Source organism: Lupinus angustifolius, chromosome LG08 (assembly GCF_001865875.1).
Source record: "Lupinus angustifolius cultivar Tanjil chromosome LG08, LupAngTanjil_v1.0, whole genome shotgun sequence".
Classification (NCBI taxonomy): Eukaryota; Viridiplantae; Streptophyta; class Magnoliopsida; order Fabales; family Fabaceae; genus Lupinus; species Lupinus angustifolius.
Window position 1 is genome coordinate 749,593 of NC_032016.1, and position 9,901 is coordinate 759,493.

Genomic DNA, 9,901 nt, shown 5'->3' on the forward strand with positions numbered 1-9,901 from the left:
GGAATAAGTTCTCTATTGTTTCTCTATTTAATTTTTATTTACATATTTACATATTTATAAATTAAATTTTTATTTAATTTTTTTATATATTACAGTTTTTTATTATTATTTTATGATTATATATTATATTCTCTATTGTTTCATAATAAATTAGATTTATTTAACTATAATCATTGATTTGACATATAAATACCTTATTTTTCATTAATAAATATTTTTATATATTGATTATTAAAAAATATATAAATTTATAACTAAAATTAAAAACATGTTACGTACTCAATACCTACACGGATACCCATAAATATTATGAGTTTGAGGACCAAAAACGGAAATCATTCTATCCACACTCTCCTACATGGTTAAAGATCTACATGTGTCTGGCAGATGATTTAAAATTGAAGGGTCAAGACTTTAAAAATATTGAAGGTTCTAACACCTATCACTTTCAATTTCACTAGGCCTCCATTACTATTTATTGTTTACATGAGGTACCAGTTTTGCGTATACTTTTTCATTTGTATAAAGGGTTTTGTCTCTTTGAAAGTGTGAAATGTTTTTTGTAATGAAAATTTGGCATATCTAAAAGGATTTTGTCTCTAATTGGGAATATTCTAGTGGAATTGGGGGCAAAGTTTATGGGTTTTTGAAGGCACAAATAGGGCAACGAAAATACTATATTAATAGAAAGAAAAAAAATGGAGGCATCGGTGGTGTATAAGTTTTATGCATTATTGTTGTATTATCTATTACTCATATTTAATTATCAATGCATTTTGAAAATAATAATAATAATTTAAATGAATGTAATTAAAAATTAAGAGCTTAAATGCTTTTTTTTCATCCCTATGTTTTTGTGTTGATTTGAAATTAGTCCTTCTAAAAACCTTGTTTTGGTCTTTTATCTTTTGATTTTGTTTGATGTGGTTCAATGAAGGTTATGCTAGTCTCATCTTTAGGGATGGTAAAAAAAATCTGATCAGTGAATATCTGTGAAAATACCCGCATTGAGAATTTGCGATAATAACTTATGAGTGTAACAGGTTCTATGATACCCATCATGTGGATACCTGCATATTTATAAATTAATTTTCTAATTAATTTTTGAATAAATACATATTCTAGTCTCTCATATTTTTTAACATTATCAGTTTAGTCTTTTAAAAAAGAAAAGACCTAAATATTTTAACTATTCCACAAAAAAATAAATAAATACAGACAGACTCTTTTGATGCATATCTATATGTTATTAATGTAAATATTTATACACAATTAACACATAAAGGATGAATGATACAATAATAATATATAAAATATATACATGCTCAATGGATACATTTTTCTTCTCATATGATAATGTAAACTTTAAGAATAATTTTTACTCTTGTTATCTAGAAATTATGGGTGTTCAAATCCAGACCGGTCCAACAATAAAACCGAAAACCGATCCAAAATAGACCGACCCGCAAAAATCGAATGCATTTGGATCATGTTGGACTTACTTTTTAAAGACCGATTGGTCCGGTCCGGATTTTGGTTTCACCTCTTGGATCCAGACCGATCCAGACCGGACCGAAATTGTATGTAAAATTTAAGTGTGTAATACTTTTAAGTGTCTTCCAAACTTAATCTTAAGTCTCAACTCCAAAATTGTACATATATTTTATTTGTTATATTCTATAACAGACTTATATATATGTTACTATGTTTTAAATCATATTGATTATATTTGATACACTTTTTTAGAACTTAAATCAATCTCATAACCAAATAAAGAGGATTCAAGTATTATTGTTATGAAAGTATTATTGTTATTAATCATCGGTGGAATATTGTAACTATTAAAATTACGTTATCGATGCTCATATTATTATTATTGATATCTTGTTGTTTTGTTGTCTTGTTATTATTGATATCTTGTTGTTGTTGTTACTATTTTATACTTTTATTATTATTGTCTTATTGTTTATTACTACTTTATGATGTTGTTTACTTATATTATTGTTATACACATTTTAATGTTGCTGAACACTGTTTTTATTGTTGTTTTATACTTAATAATTAATCATTTTTATGAGTTTTGAATATAAGTGCAATTTTAATATTTTATAAAAAAACCGATCCAAACCGAACCGAAACCGCATATTATATTTGGATCGGACTGGATCGGACATCTTAATATAAACAGACCAGACCGATCCAGACCGCATGTTAATTACGTGTTTGGATCGGATCATTTTTTGCCTAAAAACCGATCCAAATGGACCGCGAACACCCCTACTAGAAATTAAATAATTCTTAAAATCTATGTTGGAAAACACAATTTAATCATTGTAATTAAAAACATTGGGTTCTCTGGCCCAATGAAGGTGAAAAGAAAGGAGATAAAAATGGGAGATACACAACAACACGAATCATTCTTCTTTCCCAAGTTGTCCATTTTCTCTTTGCCATCACTTCCAATTTTAATATAAGGATCTCAACTTTAATGACTAAAAGACGAGACAACCACTCATATAATGTTACTGAATATTAGTTGACTAAGAAAGCTTCACAGATATCATGTTCATGTTATTATTATTGAATAATATTTTGGTTTTGTTGTTATTAACATTCTATTTATTTTTAGTTAGCATGGGAGATACATAAGACACTTTTCAATTCTCTTTGAATTACCATCTCCTGAATCAGTAATGATTTTTATCGAATGTAACATAATGAGAATTCTTTCTAGTAAAGTTGTTATTTTTGTTTTATGATAAAAATGTTGACTCATTTTATTAAAGACTGAAAAGATCATACCATATTAATTCTCTTGTTTTTTGGTACTTTCTTTTTTAATAATGAAGATCATTTTCTCTATCAGATTCCTCCTCTCCAATACTGGAGAGAGAGAATTTGTTACTCTTACTTTTATTTTTAAGAATAAAAGTATTAACTCATTTTATTTAGTCGCCCTAACTTTGTCGGAAACAAAATACACTCTTTCAAAAAATTAAAAAGATGTTATGTGTTTTTAATATTTTGATCATGCAATTTCCTATTTGATTAACTTGTTGATGCATTTCATACTATTCTCCAAGAGGCACATCTTTTTCACTTGCTATTCCTTATTATTGTCATATTTTCTAATCATCTGTTTGTAAGTTAAATTTTGAAGGAGAATGAAGGGAAAAAATGTTTTAGAACCATGAAATACACTTATGATATAATTTTAAAGCTTTTTTTCATTTATTCCCCTCCAAAACTCATTTCGCAAACAAACCCTAAAAGTGTTTACGACAATGATGTCAAACTCAAAGCCGAATACCAAAGTAGAAGAAATCTTGTATCAGATTTAACTGGTTTAATCAATTAAATTGTCCATCAAATTGCAAATATTATTAATCATTATCTATAAACATATAATTATATATAAATGCAAAAAATTATATAATGAGTAATTATATATAATTATATCAAAATAATATTTCTCCATATTTTTATCATTTTATAGACCGGAATAAAACAAAAAATTAGAACAGTGTTCCGTTTTTTTAATTTTAATTGAATCACATGCTTCACTTCCTCACTTATTCCGATTTACTATGTTTAATAAAGCCGAACCAAAATTTCTCAGGTTCAAAGCGATTCAAGCTTAAGAGATATAATCATCAGTCCGCACAACATTGGTTTATCATGCTTGCTTGATGGTGCAAAAATCATCACATTCTAATTGAATTCCATTTTATCATTAATATCTCGAGTTCATCCGATTAGTATGGAAGATAGAGTGAAGACATTTTGCCAATCCTCAAATATATTGAGAATCAAATAAGTGACTTTATAATCGAATGCCAATTGTCTTGGCAGAAGAACTTTTCCACTCACAAGAGATGGTTCATTGTCGCCCACAAAAAAAACATACTCCAAAAATCTTGTGGACTTATTCAAAAAGCAAATTAAACTTCTAAATGTAAGTTAGCTACTCATACAATGATTGGGAACCAACATGATATTGGTTTAGTGGGGTAAGATCTCACTGGATCCCCAAAGTCAAAGGTTCGATTCCTGGTAGCGACACTTGTTGGGAGGGACAGCCACGAACTCCGAAAAGGAATAGTTCCTTACCCAAAAAGTCGGGGATACCCTTGGTAGTACCAAAAAATACAATGATCGGGAAAAATGTAAGGAATATAAACATTGTGATATATTTCTTGGAAAAAATGATCATTGTGATATATTTCTTGAATTAAGGAATATAAACATCAGAACAAGATCATAAAACCATAATCCATACAATGATTGGGAAAAATGTAAGTTCAGCAAAAAAAATCACTAGTTAAAATACTCTACACATCAACTCAAAGTATATTAATTCTTTCACAAACAATGAAACAAAGGCTATGCAGATGCAATCAATTTAAGCACACCTACCTGAAATACAATACTGCAAGCTGCATTTGCCCATTAATGGACATCAAGGAAATATATAGGTAAACCACAATTCAATACAATCTAACCTTATTTGTACTAAGAAAACAACTCCACATTTTCAGTCTCCTCTGGCAGCTTTTCCGCCTCCGATATCCTTGTCTGACTAAAAAGCTTAACTGCTGCCTCTAGTACTTCGATGACACCATATTTAGGCTTCTCCTTGATTACTCTCAACTCAAACGTTAGAAGGTTAAATGATGAATCGGAACGAACAGAAATTATAAGAGGAGCATTACATCAAGTTCAACAACCTTCTAGCTAAAACTAGTAGAATGACAGACTCTAGCCACCAATATCTATCTTGAGAGAAGCCTGTATGAGGGTACATCTTCTAGTCTTGTTATCTCTTCAAGCAGAAGCTCTTTCTCGAGCTGACGTCGTGTAGATTTCATCACTGTCTGTTATACCATGAAGTAAATACATGGAGATATAAGCAAAAGGCGGTAACTAGAGATCTTAAGAAAGCTTTCGGGATAAAGAATGCATACATTAAAATCCATGTATGATGCGCGCATAGAAAGCCATTGGTGATCCATCAGCTTGAACGTAATGCAGTAGAGAAGATCAAAAGCTGATTCATTTTCTGTCATACACACACAACAGATTTAGTTACTTACCATGAGAAATATACAATGGAGGGTGGCCAATTTATAGTAGAAGATATTTTATTATGGTGAAGTTCCAACTGGCCTGCTTCCTTCCAAATCGAAGGAAAAACAAGTGAACTTAATAGAGAACAATGGGGAACAATTCAGGCTACCTGCAAGAAATTTTAGAAAAGTTGCTCCCACCAGTGTCCGTGGCTTGACTGTAAAGGCAAAGAACATTACTAGATATCATCACAATCAAATTCAAATCATTACATGGGAAAACAGCTTTCATGCAACAACTTGCATTAAAAGTCAAGCATTCTCATCATATCTCACATCAGAAAATATAATTGATTTTCTAATCCACATAACATGCCATACTTGGGATAACAGTAGTGGACCGGTGTTACATAATTTGGAATAATAATTTATTTAAAGCAAGGGACTGACAAATTTATCTTTTTTTGAAGTTTTAATAAGAGGGTGAGCCTCGCTGCAGTTAAGGTTGGTACATAGTGACCAAGAGGTCATGAATTCAAATCATGGAAACAACCTCTCTGCCTGCGGGGATAAGGCTGCTTCCATCTTCTCTCCCTAGACTCCACTAGGTGGAAGTCTCATGCACTGGATCCCCTTTGAAGTTTTAATAACAATTTTGTAATATGCAAAAAATAGCAAAAAAGATTAAAAGTAGGACGCAGATATAAGGGATCAGCTCATGTAATTGGATTAGAATGACCAAATTCTTCTACCTTTTCAGATTAGAGACAACATCAGGCTTTCGGTAAAAGGAAAATAGGATAACAATAAATGTATCTTTCTATGGTAGAATAGGTGCCGCCCAAGGCAAGGATTGATATTGACCATATCTAGCACAGTGTGGCGTTCTCCCTTGAGCTGTTAAGCATATCTAACCCCTTTTAATTACATACGGCACATACAATCATCCAGATAATAATCAATGATAATTGTTGTCATGCTGAAGTATGCAAAAGTAAATGGTAAAATAACATAAGCATGTTTATGCCAACATATATTCAAAGGCCCCCTAAAACTCAGTAATTTCAACTTGGTAAGTTGTTAGTGCTTATGAAATTGACAGATCATAATCCAGAAGAAACAAAAATGCTCATACATATAGGGTTTCCCCCATCCATCCTCTTAGACATGATATATCCTTGGACTAAAATATTATATTAATAACAAGAGAACTTACAGACCTGCTTCAAGATCCAGCATCTGGATAAGCATGAATGTGATGTTAACACCAGCAACAGCAAATGGGTATTCCCAAACTGATCGATCTCCTTCTTGCTTCCGTAAAAGATCCTGAAAGGATTTCTACAGAATAAAAAGTAAGTCATATGAGAAAGAGACATCAATAGCAAAGATGACAACGATTTAAGGTTCATAACACAGTTGAGGATCATTTAACCAATACTACATCAATGGGGACAAAAACCCAGAGGGGGACAAGGGTCTCAGAAATGCAAAAATGTGTCTAGTACTCTAGTAAAACCTGTAAGGTCAAAGGTCTTGAGATTGTTGCCATAATTAGAAGATACTGTATTTGATTAGATTTACTTGTATTATCTCTCTTTTTTTATTTCCCTATACTTATTTAAGGGATTCATCTATCTACTCTTGTGTTATAAATAGAAAAAGGCTGAGTGCACAAACCACTCAAGCAATTTAGATGATAATTAGCTTTTACTTTTACATGAAATACTACTAGGATTCCTTTGTTACACTTTGAAGGCCTTCAGATGAGCTTTATTCATAATTCTAAACCAAAGCAATCATTTTGGTCCCAGTCAAACCCAAGGCTCCAATATTTTTTATTACAGCATCATAAAGAGTGAAAAAAATAAAAAATAAGCAGACATACCGGGAAATTCCTAGCAAAATACAGCAAATTCTCCAATGATATAAAACCACCACCCCTACAAAATATATACAAATACATATCATTAGAAACAAATGGTTAGAATGAACTCAAGATATGGCATTTAGAGGCAGACAACCAGAATAATACCTACCTAAAATCTGTTGATGGATCCTTCCCTTGCCAGCCCATTTCCTTCCACTGTTCAGAAATCAAGCCATGGAGTTTTTCTTCAGGAAATGCAGCATCCCATAAAGCCCTTAGGGCATCCTGAAACAATGCATCAATAACAAATCTAAATTGCATTCTTAAGAGATAGAGGATTTGCACATATGATATTGTGATAACCCACAGGCAGCTATGAAGTATGGGTTCATAGATTGAGGTATTTGATAGACTTCATGATTATTGACACATCATGCAGACTTAAATTAAAAGAAAGGATACCTGGTGCTCAGGGATAGAACTATCATATGGAACATCTATACGACTCTGTAACCTCTGCAAGCATTCCTCCTGAGAATAAAAAAAAAATCAGCACTGAGAATTTTTGTGGCATACAGTAAACAATATTTAATAGAAAAACCCAGACATGTGAAATATGGTGTCATGGAAGCTATTACATATTCAGAGCAACGGAAAAATTGCAAATATGTGAAAAGTTAAATTTGTCTAAGAAATGGATGGTATTGACAGAGCCTGCCACGAGTTCAAGACAAATCCTTTGTTTAATTATTAAAAAAGAAGCAAGGCTTAGTTAATAAAGCTTTTCAACAAATAAGATGAAGCAAAGACAAGAGTATGTCATAGCATCAGAATTTGATCATAAAAAAATGAAGGGGAATAAAAAGCATCCAGAATTTCAGATGATACGGCGGGAACTCCAGCATCTTGGTACCACCAAACACAATGGTCTATCAGCTATTTCTATTCAATAAATTTTCTCCAACGATCAGATTTTCGACTAGCTCATACTAGACAGAAAGTGTGTAGGATAAACAAGAAAAGAGCATATAGCAAGGAACACACTTGAGAACTTCTGTCATTTGAAAAGAAGATTGATCTTTCAGTAGAAGGGTAAAGTGCAACATGGTCTCTTGAATCTTGATTATGTTTAGAAGATGCTTATCATCATAATAATAACCAAAAAAATAAAAAACATGGTGAATCCTTACTACATATGTCACATACTCTAGAACAACATTTCTTTCATGTTTGGCGGGAAGACTGAAGAGAGAAATTACAAGAATTAGTAACAAATTGCTGCTTCAGCAATTAAATTGCTAAAAGCATACTTGTATGGGAGTTAAATCAAAAGAAGGATGTGCATTAAATCAGTAAAACCATACCTGTGTGGAAGTTAAATCAAAAGAAGGACGTGCATCACTCTCTCTTCTCTGAGCACAGACACAAGAAAGACCTCTACCAAGCCATGCTGTAGATCCTGCTACAATCTCAGCTGTAACAAAATGAAAATGCCCATAAATGAAGATAGATATTCCCATTTTTGCGCTGCAAAATTTATAATAAGTTGATTGACAGAAATCATGTTTTACAACACACAAGCTTTAGTTCAGCTCAGTTTCTAGGCATAAAATAAGAACCATTCAGTTTATTTGGACCACAATAACACTTTCCTATATCTTCACATATCCCTTTTCTATTACTTTCCAAATGATGTGCCACTTAAAAAACATTTTGATTTCTTCAGTTATTCATTTTCTTGCCAAATCTGAGGCAAAGGACATAGCCAGTGCTGGCCAACTCTAAACCAAATATAATCACAAGCAAAGTGGGATTCTTTTCAATCACAATGCTAGCCAATGTCACTGACTTTGTCTCAGTTATACAGCCAGGAACTAGATTTACCAAATCATCATGACTTTCCCTGTTTACAGTATTCCACAGTATTCCTGTACTTCATCAGTAGATCTCACACCAAGATAAAATTGATAACAGTATGTGAGTTTCCAATATATAAGGGCCCATTTGCTTAGTTTTTTCACAGACAAAAAAACATGATTTTTGATTAAAAACAAAAACCACATATGGCATTTACATGCTTGTTTGGTTGGGCTTTTACCATAAAGCAGAAGCTGAAAATAGACAAAAATTCAGGTTTTGTGAGAACATCACTTTTTCAGCTTCTCAAAAAGTCACTTTTTAGAATCAATGTTTTGGAGTATATTATGATCCTTTTTGAAAGCCTTTCATGAATGCTAGATCTACAGGAATACCACATTGAGCTTAGGAAACAGCTTTTACTTTTTAACACTAATATTTTACATCTTCAGTCGTATTTGACCTTCACAGATATATCTAGTAAACTCAACTGCACCCAATAATCAAAAGAAGAAGAAAAAAAATCAATATTAGCGAATAAACCTTTTTGAATTCACTCACTAACGCAATTTAGGTATATCCGCAAGTAAAAACCTTGTTCTCAATCTGGATTAAAAGATTCATTAACTTAAAATAACAAAAACAACGTTACAAGTGAAAATTGGAGAAAATCACGTGCAAATTTAGCGAAAAAAGTAAAAGAAATTTTACCAGAACTTGAATGGCATGGACCCTGTGAAATTCTCCTAACAGCAACGAAAGAGCCACCTCGATCATCCATTTTTTCAACCTCCACTCCAATAACAACTACTTCATCGTCACTTTTCGTGGAATTCGAATCCAAACAAAGTGGAAATGAGAATGAAGTGAAATGCGGAGAAAGAAAGAGTTGGATATTTTGATTGATTTTCCACGGAAAAAGGAAAGAAAGTGGGAGGAAAAAATCGAGAGGAGAAAGAAAGCAGAATCTTGAAGAGAAGAGAAATGGTTAGGGTTTTTGGAAAGATCTAAAAGAAGAATAAGAAGAGAGTTGGTAGAAAAAAATTAGAGAGAAGTTCTTCTTTCTTTTATTAGTTTCTCTCTCTAAAACGCATAACCATTTACTCAC

The 9,901-nt window shown here is 32.0% G+C and overlaps 1 protein-coding gene and 1 long non-coding RNA gene across 4 annotated transcripts; one reads left to right on the forward strand and one right to left on the reverse strand.

Annotated features, from left to right (window-relative positions):
- LOC109354837 (ELMO domain-containing protein B-like) lies at positions 4,373 to 9,627 on the reverse strand. 3 transcript variants are annotated; one of them, XM_019597593.1, is made up of 10 exons: positions 9,505 to 9,627; positions 8,301 to 8,410; positions 7,399 to 7,467; positions 7,106 to 7,221; positions 6,955 to 7,009; positions 6,287 to 6,407; positions 5,237 to 5,284; positions 4,965 to 5,059; positions 4,728 to 4,874; positions 4,373 to 4,601 (listed from the first exon to the last, which is right to left on the reverse strand). In XM_019597593.1, the coding sequence occupies exons 1-9, from the start codon at positions 9,572 to 9,574 to the stop codon at positions 4,773 to 4,775; spliced, it is 786 nt and encodes a 261-aa protein (XP_019453138.1). In that variant the 5' UTR covers positions 9,575 to 9,627; the 3' UTR covers positions 4,373 to 4,601; positions 4,728 to 4,772. The 3 variants fall into 3 exon arrangements, with proteins under 3 accessions (XP_019453138.1, XP_019453137.1, XP_019453140.1); XM_019597592.1 differs by having other exon boundaries at positions 4,373 to 4,874; XM_019597595.1 differs by lacking the exon at positions 5,237 to 5,284 and having other exon boundaries at positions 4,373 to 4,874.
- LOC109354838 lies at positions 6,414 to 6,898 on the forward strand. The gene is made up of 2 exons (XR_002108610.1): positions 6,414 to 6,592; positions 6,833 to 6,898. It is a non-coding gene; the product is annotated as an uncharacterized LOC109354838 (long non-coding RNA).

Coding starts and splice junctions, on each gene's coding strand:
- LOC109354837 (XM_019597593.1), bottom strand. CDS start 9,574: ATGGATGATCGAGGTGGCTCTTTCGTTGCTGTTAGGAGAATTTCACAG. Junction 6,408..6,954: donor ATTTTGCTAGGAATTTCCCG/GTATGTCTGCTT, acceptor TTTATTCTGTAG/AAATCCTTTCAGGATCTTTT. Junction 5,285..6,286: donor GATGCTGGATCTTGAAGCAG/GTCTGTAAGTTC, acceptor TTGCCTTTACAG/TCAAGCCACGGACACTGGTG.